Genomic DNA, 21554 nt, shown 5'->3' on the forward strand with positions numbered 1-21554 from the left:
CCACTTTACTTCCATTGTAGCCTTTGATAACTTAAAATGTATGAGAAATCACTTTGATCTAAATGTTTTGCAAGGAATCTTTACAGTCCTAGCTCCTGTTAGCTTGGCACTGTTCCTAGATATCCTTTGTACATAAGTTATACTTAATGCTGCAATTTCATGCAGTAAAAAAAAGTGAATTAAAAATTTCCTAGCTATCGGAACGGAAAGTTTTAATTCTATTAAGGACTCGGAGGCGAGGATTGTGCCCTCTTTCTTCACTTTATTGGCATTAGCTGAATAAAGATTAACAAAGGACTACGTTTCCCATGAACCAGAGGGAAAATAGCCTAGAAAAAACAACACATGGTAACCACCAATCCAGGACAGGGAAACAGTGTCCAATCAGGGCATCCTAGTCCAAATAGTCCATTGTTAGTGTCCTCTCTTCCTCTTTCGGAGCGCGAAGACAGCCCATTCCTTCTTTTCAGGTGTCCTGCTTGTGAGCATCAGACCCTGTAAATGACAGGAACATGTTACCAGAGGAACTGAATGGTAAAGCTTGCAAACAAAGCGAGTCATAATACGACCAAATACAGCATTCATAAAACAGTTGAGACTGAAGTAAAGTACTTACTGCAGTACGGAGAGGGTCCTCCTGGAGCATAGGGAGGGATAATCCTCGCCTCCGAGTCCTTAATAGAATTGAAACTTTGCGTTAGGATAGCTAAGACATTTTTCATTCTATGTCAGGACGGAGGCGAGGATTATGCTTGTTTAAAGCTTGCCCACGACCAACTGAGCCATAATATGTATCGGCTTGGAGTAGAACCTCTTAAAGGTGGAGTCCGAAGACCAATCCGCTGCATAGAGGATATCTTCTAAGCGGGTACCCAAGCCGAACGCTTTAAAAGCCATGGCTCCTCTTGCGGAGTGCGCCCCAAAATGTCGTAGGTTGATGCCTACCACTTGCATCACCCAGCGATGGTGGGTGAGGAAACCGCCTTAAAGGGTTTCCAAAGCACAATAAGAAGTTACCATTCTCCAGGAGGACTGAACTCTTCTGTCATGTCTTTATACGCTTTGAGGCAACGAACCACGCAAAGTTTCAGAGAGTCAGGAAACTCCGGAAATGAAATTATCCTGGTGTGGCATTTGGTAACCCTGAGCAAAGAAAAAGTTACTCCATCAGGAGTAAACATCCGACCCGTGATATCAAGGGCTCTTACATCGGAGACCCTCCTGCAGGATACTAGGCACAACAGCAATGCCAGTTTTGCAAAGAGCTCCTTCCTAGAGAGGAACCTGTTAGGTTGCCACAATAGGAAAAGATTGAGAACCTATACCTTTTAATTGTACTGTTCTCCCAAGCGTTGGATATGAATGTCTCAGCCTCTCGCGAAAGACCTGAGGCTTCCCATCTGCCACTGAAATCCGCCACGCCATGAGCGACAGCGAGTTCGTCGACCAATTTCAGGAGTACACATGACTGCACGGAATCTCTTGTCCAGCACCGCACTGCGAAGGACCCCGCCAGAAGTTCTAGACAAATTATATGTAACTTCTGTTCTTCGGGGGACCACAACCCTCCCGTAGAGAGGTCACCGCACCTGGCACCCCAGCCCAGTCTGCTGGCATTTGATTCGATCACGAGGTCCGGGGCCGACCCAAAAATTGCTTCGCCATTCCAGGCCTCCATATGGTCTACCCACTAGTGGATTTCTGCCTTCGCTTCGGCGGACAAGGCCACCTTGTGAGAGTATGGATATCCCTTGCTGAGGAAGTATGCCTTGAGGGGTTGGAGGTCCCTGTAGTGGAGCGGGTCCGGGAAGATGGCCTGTATTGACGCTGACAGAAGGCCCACCACCTGGGCCAGCTGGCAGAGGTATACTCGCTGCTTGGTCAGCACTCAGCGCAGCTTGTGACTAATTTTGGTGACCTTTCTGGCCGGAAGGCTGAGAGAAGACGTTGTGGAGTCGATGAGGAACTCCAAGAATGTAATGGACTGAGCTGGCTGTAACGTCAAGTTCCGCTCGTTGATCACGAAGCCGAGGTCCTGGAGTAGAATCACTGCCATCCGAAGATGCTGACTAGGACAAGAGGCCATCAGGAGTAGGTCATCGAGATAGACAATCATCCTGACAACTCGCACCCTCCGGAACTCTACCAGGGCTTCAGTACCTCGGTGAAGCACCAGGGCGCTGAGGAGAGCCCGAAAGAAAGGGCCGAGAACTCGTAGACATGGTGACGCCAGGCAAACTGTAGAAATAGTCAGTGTGGGGGAAAAATTGGGACCACCAAGTAGGCGTCTGTGAGGTAACGAACCATCCAATCGAGAGGATGAAGCACGTCGCGCAGAATATGAATCCCCTCTATTTTGAAATGGTGATAGATCAGCCATTCGTTGAATTCGCTCAGATTTATGACCGGCCTTTTGCCGCCGCCGCCGTCTGTTTTGTTGATCAAGAAAACATTGCTCATGAACCCCCTGGGATAGGGAGAAGTATGGGAAATAGCGCCATTGTGGAGGTGGGAAGTGACTTCCTCATCCACCAGTGCTGCGTCTTGTGCGGAAAACTGAATGGGGAGGGGGAATGGCCCTTTCTACCGGGTTCCCGACAAACTCTATGTGAAACCCCTGAACCTTTTCAAGCACCCAAGCATCTTGTGTAATAGGCAACCATGCCTGGTAATACCCTGCCAACCGCCCCTCTATGTTTTGTGGGGAAGAAGGCGGAACACTCACCGGGGCTAGAGTTGGATTGCTCCTCCTCTGAAGCCTTTATTTTTCCCTCTGCGTCCTCGTCTGGGATAAAAGTTCCCCAACCTGGCTTGGTCCTGGTACTGTCCGGAGCCTCTCTCGTTGGTCTGGGGCTGCCAACCGGCCGAGCGGCCCCTGCTTCGACCAGCCCCTCGAAAAACACTGGGGAAAACTTTCTTAATCGTGGACTGGGCCCTGTCCAGTGACATAAATGTGTTAACAAATTTTCAGAGTTCCTTCACAAAAGGCTCACCAAATAGGCCCCCCTGAGCGAAGGCGCCCGCCTCCGAGTCTGCCAGGTCCCCTAGCTTAGGGTCAATTTTAATAAGGAGGGACCGGCGACGCTCGGTGGAAAGAGCGCAGTTGGCATTGCCCAAGAATATAACCGCTCTCTTTGCCCAGCCGGACAGAGTTTCTGGGGAAATGATAAAGCCTGATTCCTTAGCCTCCTCGGTCATATCTAGGATCTTCGTGATAGGGCCGAGGATGCCCAGGAGCTTGTCCTAGCACGCCCTCCAAGATCTGTCGATCCCTTTCTTGTGATCCCTAATACCTTTTTGTAGGAAGGTAGTCATGCGGGGTCTATTTCAGGAGTAAGGGCTACCTTCCCCTCCAGGGACTGGCGGGGACACTCAGCCGGAGGAAATTACGGGCCTCTTTTTCAAGAGGGCGCCGGGTGTGTCCAGCTACATATGTAGCGACCTTATCGGCTGGAGCCCACTCTGAAGAACGTGGGTGTACAAAATCAATTGGGTCAAGCATATCAGAGGTAGTAAGGGAAACTTGAGAAGGACAGGAAGGAAGCCAGGGTCTCGAAGGACCAGGGTCAGAGTCAGGTTCACCATGTGCTTCCGGGGCAACGGGTTTTAGGGCCGGTGTAGGAGACGGTGGGATCTCTGCGGGTAACATCTGTTGGCTATCTATGAAAGCTCGTCTCAAACGCTCGAAAGCGTCCACATCAACTCCAGGTTTCCGGGGTCGTTTAGATGGCGGGGAGCCATGGGAGTCCTGGGCCGAGGTCGTTTAGGTGGCGGAAAGCTGGGGCCTGCGGGGGTGCTGCAACTTGCCGCTCCAGGCGCTCAAACGCCTTTTCTATCTGGCAGGAAAGCCTGTCCTCTAAAGGCGTGATGGCCTGATCCACCGCCCTGTAAATAGAAGTATCCACTGCCTCATAGAAAGCGTCCCCCAAGGGATATCAGCGAGGGGGTCTTCCTCCTCTTGGTATTCATCATAATACTCCATAGCTGAGAAAGCGTAGAGAGCAATGGGAAATTATGTAAGATCGTGAAGTAAGGGTGGAAACCACCGGGCCATGGGTGAAGGCCTTAAACTGGGCTGGTTGTCTGCCGAATATAGGGGTGACTTGAAACCACAATTTTACAGGGTTCTAGCCCCAGGGGAAAACTGCTGGCAATAAGCGGTATAAAGAAAACAAGCATTGGCATTGCCAATAGGTCTCGCTTGTGGGACCTTATAAATATTTAGTTTTGCAGCACAATATCCTTGTTGCACCAAGGATATTGTGCTGCAAAACTAAATACTTATAATGTCCCACAAGCGAGACCTATTGGCTATGCCAATGCTTCGTTTTGCCAATGCTTGTTTTTTTTTACTTGTTAGGGGGCAGAGGAGACGAGGTGTTTAACACACAGAACGAAAAAAGTTGAAGTTAAAAAGATTCAACCGTTACGATATCCGCTCGAGGTATCAGTTTTATTTCGGCAGTGTCTTAGTATGTCAGGTAGTGATGTTAATGATGTTATGAGTTGTGCGCTCAAACGCGATGTTAAAAGTGACTCCAAGCGAGTCACTAAGCTGTGTTAACGGTGTGTAACTCACCGGACGGGGAAAAGTTAGCAAGGTTCAGAACGATACGTCACTCGCTCGTGGTGTCAATACCATTTAGAGGAAATGCATGCAACATGCAAGTTTACTAGAAAGCTATTTAATCAGTGCAGCTTACCGAGTGTTAGGGGTAAAAAATCACCGGGCGTCTTCCGAATGTCGTTAGTTCTCTTGCGATGCATCCGGGTGCATTGTAACTGATGTTCGGATGGTGGGCGGTTTATTAGGTCTCATGACGTGTAGGGGTTGCGTTAGTAAACACAAAGGATGGTTCGTTGTAAACCCGGGTGCATTGTAACTGATGTTCGGATGGTGGGCGGTTTATTAGGTCTCATGACGTGTAGGGGTTGCGTTAGTAAACACAAAGGATGGTTCGTTGTAAACGGAGAGGCCTGCGGCCGGCCATGAATAATTACAAGCACATAAACAGGCATGCTGTGACGGAGGTGTGAGAGGTCTGGCAGGGAACAGATGGCCTGGCCGTGAAGCAGGGGGCGGGGCAGCGCTGGGGAAGCCTGTGGAAGGGTGATTGCTGCCTTTGATGTGGGGAGGGAGGAGAGCCTTTTGCGAGCCTTGTGCAGGAGAAATTAACAGATGTCCGTGAGGTGTGGGAGGAGTGCCTGATGCGCGTTCACGTGGTTCACGTGAACTTCATGAAAACGCCAGCAAAAAGCTGGTGGTTTCATGAGTATTTTCGCTACTTGAATTCTCGCTCCGCTCGATGCGCATGCGCGCATCGATAGGTCGCGAGACCTAAACACACACCCAACAGGGTGAAGCAATACTGGTCTGGGACCTGCCCCTCAGCGAGATGTAATAAATCTTCACTACATTCTTGTGTTCCCGTCAGGTTATATCGGGCAGGGAACCGAGCGTTATCATACACACAGAAAAACGGACAGCGAGAAGAAATCAGCCCTGGCGCCGTCTACAGACCAAATCGGCATACTCCTCAGACCAGAGGCTCCCGGGTGAATGGCGCGCGACACTTAAATTCCTCAGAGAAATCCAAGGAACAGGACTCTCCACACACTGCCTCCCGTGACCTCTGGCAGCGGGAGGAACTCAGAGCACCAACCAGCAGAGTGCCGCATACGGACGGGAAGCCCGTTTCCGCGGCGCACAAAAGAATAATTAATAAAAGTGCAGCCCACGCGCAACAGTAACCATTAATTCTGAAACAACAGTTATAAACACGGGGAAACAGCGCGCTCATGGCAACAACAAACTTAACATGTGAATCTACACATAAGGATAATCATGACAGAAATTAAGCACTAAGCAGTCACAAGAACTGAAGAGCACTTATCTGGCTGCTTAGCAGCGAAGAAAGAGAGGACACTAACAATGGACTATATTGGACTAGGATGCCCTGATTGGACACTGTTTCCCTGTCGTGGATTGGTTGTTACCATGTGTTTTTTTTTCTTGACTACTTTCCCTCTGGTTCACGATAAACGTAGTCCTTTGTTAATCTTAATGCTGTCAATGCCAATAAAGTGAAGAAAGAAGGCATAATCCTGGCCTCCGGTCCTGACAGATTTCAGCAATACTTGTAGATTTGTCTTGCACAACATCTGCAATTTATGCTTTTAAATGAGACATCACAATTGGAATATGTACTTTTCATTTGCCAGCACCAGTGGAAGAATTGCGCATATTTCAGATGTTATAATTTCAGAAGCATGGTATGATTGGCAGTTTTTAGTAACTGCCATGTCAGGCTTTACGATTAATTTACTGATTTTACAGATGTCCCAATATCAGGATCCATTCTTTTAATGTTTGCTTCTAATGTCCAATGAACAGAGGTAGCACTTGGAAGTGGTTTACCTGGTCTGCAGAAGTTGCCAGGTGTTTTAAGCCACTTTCCTTACAAAGTAGGATTCTCACTAAAACATGTTTCTTTTCTTTCAGAAATATCACCCTGTTGCACTTTCTAATAACGATTCTAGAAAAGAAATACCCCAAAGTTGTTAACCTCCATGAAGAGCTTGCCAGCATTCCAGAAGCCGCAAAAGTGAAGTAAGTTTGAAGATATAGGTGATTAAAAGGCAACTTGTATATAAAAAAAATCTATTTATTAAAAGAGCTTCTCAATCAAATTATGTGATTAGTGTCACTTAGAGCCTGTTTAAGAATTAGAATACTCTGAAAGAATATTGGATCTCTTTCATACATAATACAAAACCACAATAACAGTGCATGGAAGATCCTGGACAGAAGAGAAAATTCCATGCACAATCGTTTGTGTAAGATATGAGAGTACTTCGGTAATATCAATAGGTAGGGTGACAACAAAATAAGAAGCATGGAGGGTAAATGGGTTTCTGCTAATTCCTTAGAGGGATGGAGCTAGTGAAGCCCCCAGGAACTTCCTCCAAAACAAGGCGATTGCAAAGCACATAGTTGCCCACTAGGGGCCGTATTGCACAGCGCCTCGGGGGCGCAACAGGCGTTTGCGCCTGCTTTGTGCGCCCCCGGTGCACTTTGGAATTCAGTGGCGGCTGGTCAATTTATAAAGTGGAGGAGCTATCATATGAAAGGTCATTTTGCAGGCATACACTTGCAGCATCTCATCAATTAATTTTATAAAACTGTAGTAATGACACATACCAACAAATACACACTTTCACGTACACACAAACTGGTGCACAATTGCAAACAGGCACATAAACACCAGAAGCATGCTCTCACTCATACACACAACATGGAAACTTACCTGGGGTAGTCCTCAGCGCAGTTTCCTCTGCACATCGATTCCCAACTTTCAGAATGAACGAACAAGGAACCAGAGTGATGCTCACACACTTATGCCCCACCAGAAGCTTAGATACGACAGGCCATCTTTTTTCCTTTATTATGGCTTCTGATGGGGGCATAAGGGCGCATGATTGAAAGGCCCCAGTTCACTATTATCTGACATGCTGCACTGCCTGATGCTCGTGCAGCATGTCCGATATGTATTGCATCTGTAAAAGGACTGGCTCCAACAGCCCACACCTAACATGTGCAATACAGCCTCTTATGGTGCAAGGTGATTGTGCAGCTTTTATATGTAAACAAATGATCAATGAGATTGTTGAGTTAAATGTAAAAGCTATAATATTTTAAGATATGAGATGCTAGTGTGGCGTGACTGTGGGGGTAGTGGGTGTTGCCGCCTTTTTCACCCCTATGGAGAAGCCTCCACTGGTGGTATTACAGAAGGGGCTGCAGAAGCTTGTGCAGCCCCTTTTGTAATACAGATAGGGCTGGCGCTGTATGTGCACCAGCGCTATCAGTAGAGGGTGTTCCCTCATTTTCATGAGAGGCGTGGCCCCATGCAAATGAGAGAATCGCATTTCCTTGGCGCCCGTGCTGTATTACCGCAGAAGCAAACATGCCTTTAGTAGGCACACTTTCAGTGCACCACAAAAAGGTGCCACGCTTTTAGTGCACCTTCTTAACACCATCAATGCTACAGAGATTCATCCTCCATGCTAATCATCGATGAATCCCATTGTTCATGACGAGCTCAGCTCGTCATGATCACACAAGCAGTGTACTGCATGACGAGCTGAGCTCGTCATGAGCATGGAAGGGGTTAATGGAGCCCTCTAAAGGGATGAAAGGGGGTCGACCCCCCCCCCCCAGACATCCCCTTGCATGCAGGTGCATTCACTTACGGCACCCGCCTACAAGGGGATCTCTAATCCCTTTTAAAAGTGCAGGTGAGTTTCGGCTTGCAAAGAGAATCATGGAGCAGCTTTTAGCTGATCCGTATTTCTCTTGAATGCGCAGCCCTGGGGGCAGCGCGAGTTCGCAGCTGCCCGAGGTCAGTGCATTCTTCCTGATAGGGCACACTTTCCATGTTTGCACCCGGCGCACCTGTTATAAGGTGCGCCGTGGCGCAAAAATGAAAAGTGCACCCTATCTGTAATATGGGTCCTTAGGTTCAGTCTGTGGGATCCCGGTTTTCTATTATGAAATAGATATTGGTTCGGGTGAGCATGGCAGGATCATATGGGGGCCCAGTTTCTTGAGGTTCTTACTTTCCTGTTGCTCTATGACAATGTATGTTGAATATTTTTAATGATTATAAGTTACCACTTTTTTTATTGATAAATAGGCATATGGAAAGGATTGTCTTTTTACAATTGTGGGTTGATCTGTATGTGTTTGGAATTCTGTTTTATGACATCGTCTTATCTTTTATATCTGATGCATTATGCTTTTATGGTCTGGTATTTTCTTGACCGAATAAAGATGACATTCATTCATTCATTCAATGGGGCAGTCTATGGGGTTTAGCATCATTAGACAACCATCTCATCAATAATGTGTCTAAGGCTAGTGCTATTTTTCTGCTTGCTAATCTGGCAGTCTCAGCCCACAGGGCTCTACTTTCAGTTCTCAATCATCTCTGGAAAGTTCCCTGTTTACGTCAGTCTTGCATCTTAATTTAGTGTACATCATTGCAATAACAGCCCAACATCGGAATGTTATGTATAACCCTTACAGCCATGTTTCTGTTACCCAGTGTTATAATCTTATGGCGATTGTCCTGTCTCATTGCTTCTGGTGTGGTTACACCCTACAATTAAATGTGATTTGGGGGTACTATATTGGTTTTTAATTCACTATTTTCACGGGCCCCCACTCCAATGATTAAACGTGCCTCCCTGTCTTCAAGTGTAGGCCCGCTATCATTTTAGACCAGGTTTTTAGAGAGCGAGGGCTGCCTGTGATGAAGCATGACACATGGTGGTGTGTGAGGACAGCCCTTCACATTTTTTGATGTGTCGAACACTGCTATTATAGAGTGGTTGTCTGGACACTGTAACGCGGTGTAAGTAACCACAACTTTAGGGTAGCTTCTACAGTGTGTACTTAGCAGATTTGGAGGCTAGGTCACCCAAGAGATCCCGTAGCCTCAAGTTCCTTCCCTTGGATATTACCAGGATTTGTGTGTGTAAAAGTCTCCTAGAATTCCCTTCCTCTTAAAACAAGCTCTGAAGGCAAGTTTGAGTTTTGTGAGAGACAAACATTTGTGACTCTTAAGTTACTGTTCTCCACAAAATGAGTCGTCTTTTAGAGATAAGCGAACATCAAAGATTTTAAGAATCATGCTGGCTATGTAGCAAGTTAGACAAGAAACTGTCAAAAGCATTTGAGGTTTGATGAATAAGTACACACAAGCTGAAAGCTGTTCCAGAATCCGTTCCACCAAGGAATTGCTGGATGTCTCAGCACTAAAAAACAAATCTTGCACATTTCATTTATAGGCTATGCTTCCTTCCTCCCCTCCAAGTCAGCAAGCTCTGTGTAAAGTATGAAACGGGTAGAATATATGTTCAAGCTGTCTTGTCAATGTTTATTTTTTGAGGATTTCAGAGCTGTTTTCTTAGTGTTGCAAAAACTTTTTTAATCAGTGCTCATCCGTGTTTATTGAGATGCCTAGTCCCCAAAATATACAACTTTGTTTTTCCAGTGTTTACAAAACATGTTTTTCGCTGTGATTGTTATAAAGTACATATTTAACCTAAAGGAGACTTATACAGAGGGTGTAGTGTCTTCCCATTGGTAGTGTGTCCACTGGACTTATGTTAGGCTGTTTTAAGCATAGAAAGTATGTGTATTGCACTTTCACTCAGGCTCAAATATCATTAACCTTTCACATATCTTATTAACCTTTCACACATCTTATTAACCTTTCACACACACTTTGTAAGGACACAGAGCTACAGGACTAATAATACTTCAAAAGTAAGTGATATGTCCAAATATTTTATTAAATCTCTGTACACAGTTGGAGGTCATCTACCTATTCCTTACCGAATATTATGCCTTTGTAGGGGTGGTCACACCAGCCAACAGTAACATTTTAAATTACACTAGAATAATTAGTAGCCCTACATTTTAAGGCACCTGAAACCTGTTGCTTTACACATGCTACCACTGCTTTTCTGCAATCTTTGCATGGCTAGATTAAGGTGGTGCTGCTATTGTGTGGGCATTCAAAGCTTCCAAGGGTCCCCTTGACAAATGTTTAACTAAGTCAGCCCTGACCTTTTACCAGACATCACATTGTGTTCTGGAACTTGAGATTTTGCTGTTGTGATTAGCTGAAGGTATCACATATAAAAATGGGTAAGGTTTCAGCAATTATTTTGATGGTATGTAGAAAGTCTTGTCATGTTTTCACCACTATCCTTCACAAGTATCTGCCACTAAACCTTGCATTGAATGTTTAAAGTCTGGATTGTTTGGCAGTTCACCTGCTATCAAAACTGACTTTTTAGAAAAGGGGGCTGTTGGAGCAAAGGTTTTTACTCGTTCTGTGGATAAATATGATAGTGCATATTGCCCAAGATTCTTATGAGCCCGCCATTTCACCAATTGGTAAAATAATAAAACCCTGCGAAAATATCAAATATGATTTTAATATTTCCAGATTCTCTACAGTGTATAAAATGTGATCAGACCTTATGCATGCTTCTAAACCCTGCACATTTAATACAAGTACACAGACCTGGAAGAAACAAAAGAACACAAAAACTATATGTTCGAGGCATATGGGCTGCAGATCACACACTAGTGCATAGATCGCCATCTGGTGGTGGGCCCGGATGATTACACTTTGTTATTGTCTTAGAAGAGTCTTTGTTTGGTAGCTGACTCCTCCTATAGAGCGTAGTGCGCATGGGCATCGACTCCATCTTCAGATTGTTTTTTTCCACCATCAGTCTCGGATGTGTTTATCATTCGGTCCCGTTACCGATCTCCTTTCGACTTTCAGTCCTCCATCATACCATCGGTATCGTCTTCGATTGTGATTTCCTGTTACCCGCGTCGAAGGAAGGTTTGCACTTCTCGATTCCAGCGCTCGTCGGGCCGTTGGGCCGAACTGCGCCATTGGGGCTTTAGCTCATGGAAAGAACACCCTTCAAGAAGTGCACTCAGTGTGGACACAAATTTCCCCACACTGATCTACATGAGGTGTGCAATCTGTGTTTGTCCCCAGAGCACAAGAGTTGAGATTGCCAGGCCTGCGCTTCGTTCCGGTCCAAGAAAACTATCGGAGACCGTCAAGCTCGAAGAGTCATGGCGCAGTCCTCTTCGACACCATATCTCATCATAGACGACGCTCCAATCAATCTAGAGTCCGAAGAACAACAGCAGGACGACGTCGTTTCTGAAGCAGAGGATTCAGCTTCTGGAGCCGAAGGACAATCAGAAGATGACTATCTTCTTCCAGCTGATAAACAGGTCGTGAGTACAAGCGTCGACCATGTTCACACCCCCATACCGGGCCAGGCTTCGGTTTCATCTCCACCTTTGGGTCCGGGTGCACACCGACCAAAAACTTCAGACGCCTCGCCTTCCGGCTCGGCAACAAAGAATCCTACAAAAGCCTCTAGGCGACTTGGGCTCGAGTCAGCCTGCCCTTTCCGACAAGCAGAAGGTCCTTAAACCAAAACAAAACTAACTCCGGCACCGTAGCAACCCTTGGTACCGAAACCGGTCGAGCCGAAAACAGTTCCCAAAACTGTCGAACCAAAGCCAACTCCGGTACCGAAACAAGTAGACCAAAGGCCACTTCGGCACCGAAACACACTTCGGCACCTTAAGTTGTCTACCTGAAACGTGCTTTGGAACCAATAATTCCGGATCTGAAAACATCCGATCCGAACAAGAGACACAACACCAAGAAAGATTCTGACCACAAGTCTTCGGAACCGAAACCAAAATCTGCTCCAAAGACTGTAATAGACACTGCAAGCCCTTCTAAGTAACTCTGCCCCAAACAAGACAAGTCAGTGCCGAAAAAGGATAGTTCCTCAGAAGAGCTTTTCTGCCAAGATCCTTAACTAAAGGCTCTTCTTATTCATCCAAAATCTGGACATATAATTAAAGTGCCTGAAAAAAGAAAGCTGGACCCTCAAAAAAAACCTCCAGTTCCTCTCAAAAAGCATGCTCAAACTTCCCCAATAAGAATTCCTTCACCACTGCTAGAGATACCACTGGACATTTCCCCTGCACACTCACCATCCATCATGCACAGCCCTGCACCAGCAGAGGATAATGAGGATGAGGATAATTATTCAGAGGAGGTTGAAAATTAGCAACCCATAGATGACACAGATGACCAAGACAATATTCCTGGCCCATCAGATGATCCCTTGGGAAGATTATAACGCGCCAGATGCCCCAGATCTGCCACAAGATGACGCATACCCTTCTAGGCCATCTCCTCCAGATGACACTATAGGGTTTACGCAACTCATTCATAGGGCAGCCACCTTCCATGGGGTAGATTTACACATTGATCCAGAAGAGGAAGACTTCCTTATGGATACATTACTACCATCACACAAGACTACAACCACATTACCAATGCTTAAGGAAGTGGTAAAACACACACCAGAGGTGTTCAAAGACACTGTCAGAGCCAGAATTATTAATCCCAGGTTAGAAAAGAAGTATAAAGCAGCTCCAACTGACCCAGCATACATCAACGGCCATTTGCCATTAGACTCATTAGTAGTCTCAAACGCTAGGAAAAGAGCAAACTTGCAGACAACAGGGGATGCTCCACCCCCTGATAAGGAGTCCAAACTTTTAGATACTTCAGGAAAACGCACCATCTCACAAGCAGCCAATGTCTGGAGAATTGCTAACACTCAAGCCCTGTTAGCAAGATATGATCAAGCTCTTTACGATGAGCTAGAAACACTTATGCAACATTTGCCAGACAAATATAAGGCCAGGGCTTCTGACTGAATACAAGAAGGCAAGGTCATTACCAATACCTCAATACGTTGTGCTTTAGATATGGCTGATACAGCCTCTAGAGCAATAGATACAGGTGTACTTTTACGTAGACATGCCTGGTTGCGCATCTCTGGGTTCAAACCAGAGGTACAGACCATTATCCTTAATCAACCTTTTGACCAGCAACATCTTTTTGGCCCTACAGTTGATAATGCACTGGAGAAAATGAAAAAGGATACAGACACAGCAAAATCCATGGGAGCTTTACAAACTCAAACTCCCTAAGCGTCCTTTCGTCGCTCCTCTTACAGGGGCTCCTCCAAGGGTTTTCAAACAGGCTACGCCTCCTCTTCTTACAAGACGCCCACCCAATCTTCGCCCAATAAAGGGTACTACAGAGGAGGATACAGAGGTAACAACACTAAAGGTAGAGGCAGAGGCAACAACAACCGCAATGCCTCCACTCCGAAGCACTACACTACTAGAGCTCTCAGTAGTACCACATCAAAAATTAAAACTCTCTCCACACCTACTGGCCCAGAACCATGGAGAGATCATGCATCCAGACCCCATGCAGCTCAACCTAGCGATTTGGCTCTTGAGGTCTTAGAATTTGGATAACTCAACCTTCCGCTGGATTGCATGAATGTTATAAAAGAAGCTAGACGTCCCACCACTAGAGCATGCTATGCAGCCAAGTGGAAAAGGTTTGTTGTGTATTGCATAAGTAACAACATTAACCCACTAGATGTTTCTATCCAAAACATCATATGTTACCTGCTCCATCTACAAAGATGTAGTTTGGCATACTCCTCAATCAGGTTATATCTTGCTGCTATAGCAGTTTACCTTCAAAACAGACAACATCTGTCATTATTCAGAGTACCTGCCATCAAAGCATTTATGGAAGGACTCAAAAGAATAATTCCTTTCCGGGTACCACCCTCCCCTGTATGGAATCTAAATATTGTTCTCACTAGACATATGGGTCCTCCATTTGAACCCTTTCATAAGTGTGAATTACAGTTCCTTTCAACGAAAGTTGTTAGGGCGAGGCCTCCGCCCACGTAAGTGGGAGGAGTTTCGAGATCCTAATGTTAAAGAAGAGAAAAAAAAAGTATCTCCTAGGGCTTTGGCGAGACAAATTCCACACATTCCTTAGAATCAATTTATTTATTATGTTTTGGCTCTCAACAGAGGGCCACATAAAATATACAAGAATACAATACAAAACAATACGAGTGCAGAAGTTATCCGCCCAAGAAGTACCTAACTTACATACAAAGTAATTTACACACCAGAACAGTAAATAATTGGCAAGTCAAAAAGCATCTCCATGAAGTATCAATAGATAGCTAAAAAACCTTTAAAAAAATTAAAAATGTGGAAGCAGAACATTTCGTTAGGAGGACAATACAGTGCATGAAGAAAATCATTCAGGGTTAAAATGCCAAGACTGAGACAAATTACTTTTATCCATCTAGAGCGCCATTTACATAACGCCGGGCAAATTAATAGAACATGCATACAGTCCTGAATATTTGAATTACATAGATTGCATAAAGAGGTGGAGCCATACCATTTAGACAGCAGGAGATTTAAGGGTATTAAATCATAGCGTAGCAGGAACCAAAATCTTCGTATACCATGTGGGAGGGACCATCGCACATAAGGTTGTGGCTGCTTCATCAGATAAGTATCATAGAGGATATCTACATTCCTCTTTCCATGAATTAATTTTTTATCCGATTGGAAGCAGAGGTCCCAAGAGGCTGTTTTTAAAACAAGTTTTAACTGTGTAGGGGAATACACAAAAAGAGTTGTTTCATCTAATTTTAAAAACTTTACGGCTATTCTGAAATTACGAACAAGTTGGGAGAACTCATTGAGATTACCTAATAGTTCATTTTTGATAAATGCTCTCAATGTTCCAGCTTCCGCTCTTGCAAGACAAGCCACCCATCTTACTAGGGCACAGAGTCCCTGCACCCAACTGCTCCTTAGGCCGAATTCGAGCCTACAGGCGGCCAAAGAGCATGCAGTATTTAATGAGGAAAGAGATCTTAAAAGTTTCCCCTCAATCCTATGGCAGAAGTCCCACTTTTTCACCTCTATTAGCTCTATGCCATAGAGGATTGTTGCCGGGATTTTAGATCTGTACACCTCCAATAAAATCGGAAAGTGCCGTTTCCCCGTTGCATGATATAGTGAATTTAGACCTTTGCCATGAGCAAGAGCTTTGCGAAAACAGTGCTCTATATGGATTTTCTCACTCAGATTGGCCGTAACAATTTTCCCCCAAAAAATATATGACTTAACAACCTCTAATTTTTGCCCCCCGATGCACCAACCAAAATCTGCTGCTCGACACCTCTTTTTACCTACTATACACATAACTTTACTCTTGGTTATGTTAATCTTCATGCAATGAGCCACAGCATACCTATGAAGAGCATGTAGCCGATTTGAAAGTCCTTTGGGAGTTAGATCAAGGATGAGGACATCGTCTGCATACATTAAGCAGGATAAAGGGGTCCCCCCCACCAAGGGGGCGATACCCTCTGTGGTAGACAGAGCGGCGGGCAGATCAGCCGTATATAAGGAGAATAAAAGGGGTGCCAACAGGCAGCCTTGTTTGAGGCCATTACCCGATGGAATTGGGTCAGAGAGCCCCCCTTCACCCCCCAACAGGACCCTGCACCAGGTCTCTGTATGGAGGGCCCGCACCAGCTCCAACAGGTAAGGCGGGAGACCGAGCGCAGCCAACTTTCTCCACAACATTCCACGGTCCACTTTATCGAACGCGGTGGAGAAATCAATAAAAGCTGCATACACCGTCCCCCGTCGCACCTGTACATATTTGTCCGTAACCACATGCAGAGCGGTAAGATTATCCAGGGTTCCGTGATTCCTGCGGAACCCAGTCTGAGCAAACGGAAGGATATTGTTCTCCTCAACCCAAGCGGATAGGGATCCTAGGAGGCATTTCGCGAAAACCTTCCCGATTGAGTCGAGGAGCGCAATCAGGCGATAGTTACTTGGGCAATCCCTAGTTCCCTTCTTAAAAATGGGGACCAGGATACTCCCCCTCCACGAGGCGGGTACCTTTTTAGTCATGAAACATACTTTAAACAGAGGGTACAAAATACTACTCCACCCGAACGGGTCCTGTTTAAGGACCGTCATGGGGAGTTCATCTGGACCCATTGCCCCAGAGACACGCATATTTTTTATGGCAATCTCAATTTCCTTTACTGAAGGATAATTCGTAAAGCCATCCGCATCCGGACCAATGATATTAACATCACCTAAGATAGCTTCAGGGCCGATAGTATCAGACGTACAATTCCCTGCATACAGGTCCCGGATATAGATGGACCATACCTCTTCCGCTATAGGAATAGGGGAGGGGCTTGATCTAGACCCACACCCCTTACCTATTATTGCCCAAAAATCTCTAATCCTGCCATGTATAACAGATTCCCGCAGGTCAATCCAGATAATGTCTTCCTTAGCCTTTTTTATTTTTAGCTTAAGTCTGTTTCTCTTTCTTTTTAGCCTGGCAATCTCTCTTCCACGTTCGATGCCCCTTTCTAGGTATTGTTCCCGTACAAGGTTGTTAATTTCCTTATTTAAAATACACAGTGCCCTGGGAACTTCAACCCCTCTTCTCGCTCGTGAAGATTTTTTAGCACAAGAGATAACCTTCCGCAAAAATTCTTCAAAGCATACTATTTCGATACCATGCCACTCATCAAGAACTAAGATAGTATCAGATAAGAGTTCCTGCACCCCTTTGATGGCAAAGGAATTCCAATGGCACCTTCCCGTAGAAACATGGAAGGCTGCATCACTGCCATTAAGGGACCAGGGTGCAGTAGGCAGGGTTTTTAAGGAAATAGTTACCAATAATACAGTATGATCACTCAGAGGGGTAGGTATAGTCTTGAGGTCAAGAATAGATGGAAACAAGCCATAATCAACAATGACATAATCCAAGATGTAAGACCCAAAGGGAGACTTATGGGTAAATTTCGCAGGGACGTCCGAAGGGAATCTCCCATTTACTATAAGCCCATCGACGGCCATTATCTCTTGTAGCAAAATCTTCCCTCTTCTATTTGTCACTGACTTTTCAGGGAAGAGAGCCTGGGGGACAAAGTGCGCCTCTTCTTTAGACTTATTCCTGAAAAGCTCCAGACTAACATTAGAAATCTTACAATTCAAATCACCCATAATCAAAACCTCCGGAGGAGATGGGACGTTTTTGATTTGATCTACATAGCGAAAGACCTGCTTCATTAACACATTAAAACATTCTTCTGGAGGAATGTAAACATTTAAAATCACAATAGGGGCCTTAATGCCAGCATTAAACAAATTTTCAATAGTTATGGCATGGAAAAGTTTGCTGGAATCAATGTAATGGGAGAATCTCCATTGCAATTTATTAGATAATAAACAGGCGATTCCCCCCCTGGCGTGTCCTTTCTTGGAAGGGGCAGCAGGCACTTCCAGGACATAAAAGTCTTTAAACACATTCAACCTATTGACACACCAGGTTTCCTGTAAACAAATCACATTCGCTCCTAATGAGAAAAGAAAATCAAATTTCTCTGGGCTGCTATGAATCCCTGATGCATTCCAAGAAATAATTTTCAGCGAGCTGTTAAAGATGCTGAAACAGTCTGGGATTGTCTTTAATTTTTGTAGTTAAGGCTCCGTGCAGCCAATTCCACCGATCCTTATCCTCTGTACAAGAGGAAGTCTGTATTAACGGTGGTGGTTTCGCTTGCAAGACCAAACGTTTTCCCCTGGAGACCTGAATCTTCAGATCCCCAAGGGAAGAGGGTACCCCCTTAATTTTATCTCCTCCAAAAGCCTCCCCAGATGCATACTTAATGTTGCCCAGGTCAAAGATCGGGAGAATATCAATTCCCGTGCGTTGGAAAAAATCAGCTTGCTGCAATATCAGGTTTACAATAATTGGTGAATAGAATTTAACCCTTATACTAGAAACCTTGACTTCACCAAACAGGGTAACCAACTCAATATCCCTAGTTTGGATATGGTGGAGGCTTTCACTCTCACTAAAGCGCTTAAGAAGCCAGGCTCTATTTAGGGGAAGGTCCACATCAAATAAAGGTAAAAAGTCCAAGACAAAAGTGTCCACTGGAGCTTTAGATGTAAATTGGGGGACATCCACAATAGGGCCATCAACAGTCTCTAAAGCTAAAGAAAAGGAAGGCGCCAAGGGATTGAGAGACCCGGATGGAAAATTACTTGGGTCTCCATTCACAGGCAGTAGAGACTGACTTGGTAAGGGACCCCCCATTCGGAACAATACCTCCTGGGATGATAGGGGACCCGGTTGACATTCACCATTTGAGGGTACAGAAGAGAAGGAATTCAACTCAACATCCGCCTTTGCGGGTAGTGAGCGGGGTTCGGAATCAGCTACTTCATTCTCCCCTTCGGCCGAACAATTTTGAAATATTATTCGGCGCTGCCTTTTCTTCCTATATTTACGAATAGGTTTCTTTTTATTCCCTTTATTGTTTCCATGTTTGCCGATTTTTTTCTTTACAGCAGGTATAGGGTCATACACGTCTTTTCTATTCTCAGACGTAAAGATGGGAAAAAGGTCTTGAACCCCATTACGACCAGCAATAGAATCATTTTCATCCTCAATCTCCAAGGCAGAGTTGTTAATGCAGTTCGGCGCTGCAGTTGAAGGGATAGCTACAGTATGTAGTTGGGGAGATGTCAATACATCCTTCGTAATAGCGACTTGTGCACCGATATTTATTTCGCCCGCTTGTAAGCAATGATCTGACATGGGGAGGAGGGGCACCTTTCAAATCAGTTGATTTTTGTAGCAGAGCCTTCAAGATTTGGGTAACTGAATCCAAGATGCAATCTGAGCTGCCAACAAATTTCCCCAATAAAGCTAATATCGAGGATAATAATTGTTCCAGGGCAATCATGGAATCAGAGATGGGTTTTTCACATGCCTCATGAGGGTGGCATATACCCGATAGGTTAAGGCCCAAAGACCCAGAAACATCTAACAGATTTGACATGTCCTGTTCATTTAAGGAGGGGGTACTACTATGCAGGATAAGCCTGGAAGGGGTCACATCGCCCGGAGATCTACTGGGGGCCTTAGTTGCCACTTTAACTATATTTACACATTGCCCACAGGGTTCAGGGTCGGTGGATGATAACAGCAAACCACCACCCGACCCGTCAATCTGTGGAGTATAAGACAAAAGTGGATGCATCGTAGGGTCTCCTTCAGGTCCCACAAGTTCAGCCATGCCCTCTCCCCTCCCTTCAAGGTTAGCGAGAGGAGAGGACACCGCCAATACAGAATGTGGTGCGAAAGGCAGCACCGAAGTGGGTGGAGGAGACATAAGAGCAGAGATATGAATCTCCTGACCCTTAGCTCCAGTGGCTTTATTCATCGACACGTTAGCGTTCTTAAGGGTCGGCAGAACCCAGAGATCAGATAATTGGCATTGACCCTTCAATGGGGGATTATTCACAGATTTATTTCTTATGCGGACAGGGTCTTTTTGTGAGGCCAGAATGCCTCCAACTTCCCTCCCTGAACGCAATGTTTTAAACATTTTTAAAAGTGTACCTCACAACAAAAGAAAAGAAAAAAAAAATAATAATAATACAAAAATTCCAACTTCCAGAAGAATGAATATTAAATATTTAAAAAATATTTTCCCAATTATAAAAAATATAGTCCTGAAGATCCAATGATGACCGCCAAAAGGAACAGTTCTAGGGAATATGAAAACAATGTCAGAAGATAAGTATTCCTGGGAACGTCCAACACACTCAGATCAACACAGGAATACACAGAACAAATAACTCAGTCAATGTATGTAACCGGGCCCAGCCCAGCCTACCTCGGCCACTGAGGGCCACAGAGGGCCCGCCCTTTGCCCGGGCTTAGCTCTGCGCTTTGCTCCGCGCGCGTCCCGCTAGCGCGTCACAGGCGGATGCTAAATAACGGGAGGGGCGGGAAGAGGACCAGCTGCGGCGAGTTGAGCAGCGCTGCGCCTGCTGGTCCTCGCAGTCCCGACAGTTACTGGAACTAGTGGCAGGTCCCCCTGCAGTGAATCCGGCGCTGATGCAGGTGCGTTAACCACGAGCGGCGCCCGCGAAGCGGGGGCCGCGAGGCGTGGGTAGAGAAGACGTCCAAGTGTTAGACGGCAAAGTGTCAAGCTGCAGACACTCCAGCAGCGTTTCCTCCAGCAGCCAGGTAGAGAGCAATGAAACACCACGCAGTGTTTCCCCAACCCGCAGTTCTTCAAGGCCAGGCGGGAGGGGCGGGAAGAGGACCAGCTGCGGCGAGTTGAGCAGCGCTGCGCCTGCTGGTCCTCGCAGTCCCGACAGTTACTGGAACTAGTGGCAGGTCCCCCTGCAGTGAATCCGGCGCTGATGCAGGTGCGTTAACCACGAGCGGCGCCCGCGAAGCGGGGGCCGCGAGGCGTGGGTAGAGAAGACGTCCAAGTGTTAGACGGCAAAGTGTCAAGCTGCAGACACTCCAGCAGCGTTTCCTCCAGCAGCCAGGTAGAGAGCAATGAAACACCACGCAGTGTTTCCCCAACCCGCAGTTCTTCAAGGCCAGGCGGGAGGGGCGGGAAGAGGACCAGCTGCGGCGAGTTGAGCAGCGCTGCGCCTGCTGGTCCTCGCAGTCCCGACAGTTACTGGAACTAGTGGCAGGTCCCCCTGCAGTGAATCCGGCGCTGATGCAGGTGCGTTAACCACGAGCGGCGCCCGCGAAGCGGGGGCCGCGAGGCGTGGGTAGAGAAGACGTCCAAGTGTTAGACGGCAAAGTGTCAAGCTGCAGACACTCCAGCAGCGTTTCCTCCAGCAGCCAGGTAGAGAGCAATGAAACACCACGCAGTGTTTCCCCAACCCGCAGTTCTTCAAGGCCAGGCGGGAGGGGCGGGAAGAGGACCAGCTGCGGCGAGTTGAGCAGCGCTGCGCCTGCTGGTCCTCGCAGTCCCGACAGTTACTGGAACTAGTGGCAGGTCCCCCTGCAGTGAATCCGGCGCTGATGCAGGTGCGTTAACCACGAGCGGCGCCCGCGAAGCGGGGGCCGCGAGGCGTGGGTAGAGAAGACGTCCAAGTGTTAGACGGCAAAGTGTCAAGCTGCAGACACTCCAGCAGCGTTTCCTCCAGCAGCCAG

General features: G+C 46.2%; 1 protein-coding gene across 4 annotated transcripts in view; it reads left to right on the plus strand.

The window, feature by feature from the left end:
* The window catches only part of DAAM1 (dishevelled associated activator of morphogenesis 1), a 652790-nt gene that overhangs the window by 601913 nt on the left and 29323 nt on the right, over positions 1 to 21554 (plus strand). For all 4 annotated transcript variants that reach the window (XM_078660609.1, XM_078660607.1, XM_078660610.1 and 1 more), the window contains one exon: positions 6503 to 6610. In XM_078660609.1, the coding sequence (XP_078516735.1) occupies positions 6503 to 6610 (108 nt within the window). The remainder of the gene's footprint in view (positions 1 to 6502; positions 6611 to 21554) is intronic.

This window comes from Lissotriton helveticus, chromosome 9, assembly GCF_964261635.1.
Source record: "Lissotriton helveticus chromosome 9, aLisHel1.1, whole genome shotgun sequence".
Taxonomy (NCBI): domain Eukaryota; kingdom Metazoa; phylum Chordata; class Amphibia; order Caudata; family Salamandridae; genus Lissotriton; species Lissotriton helveticus.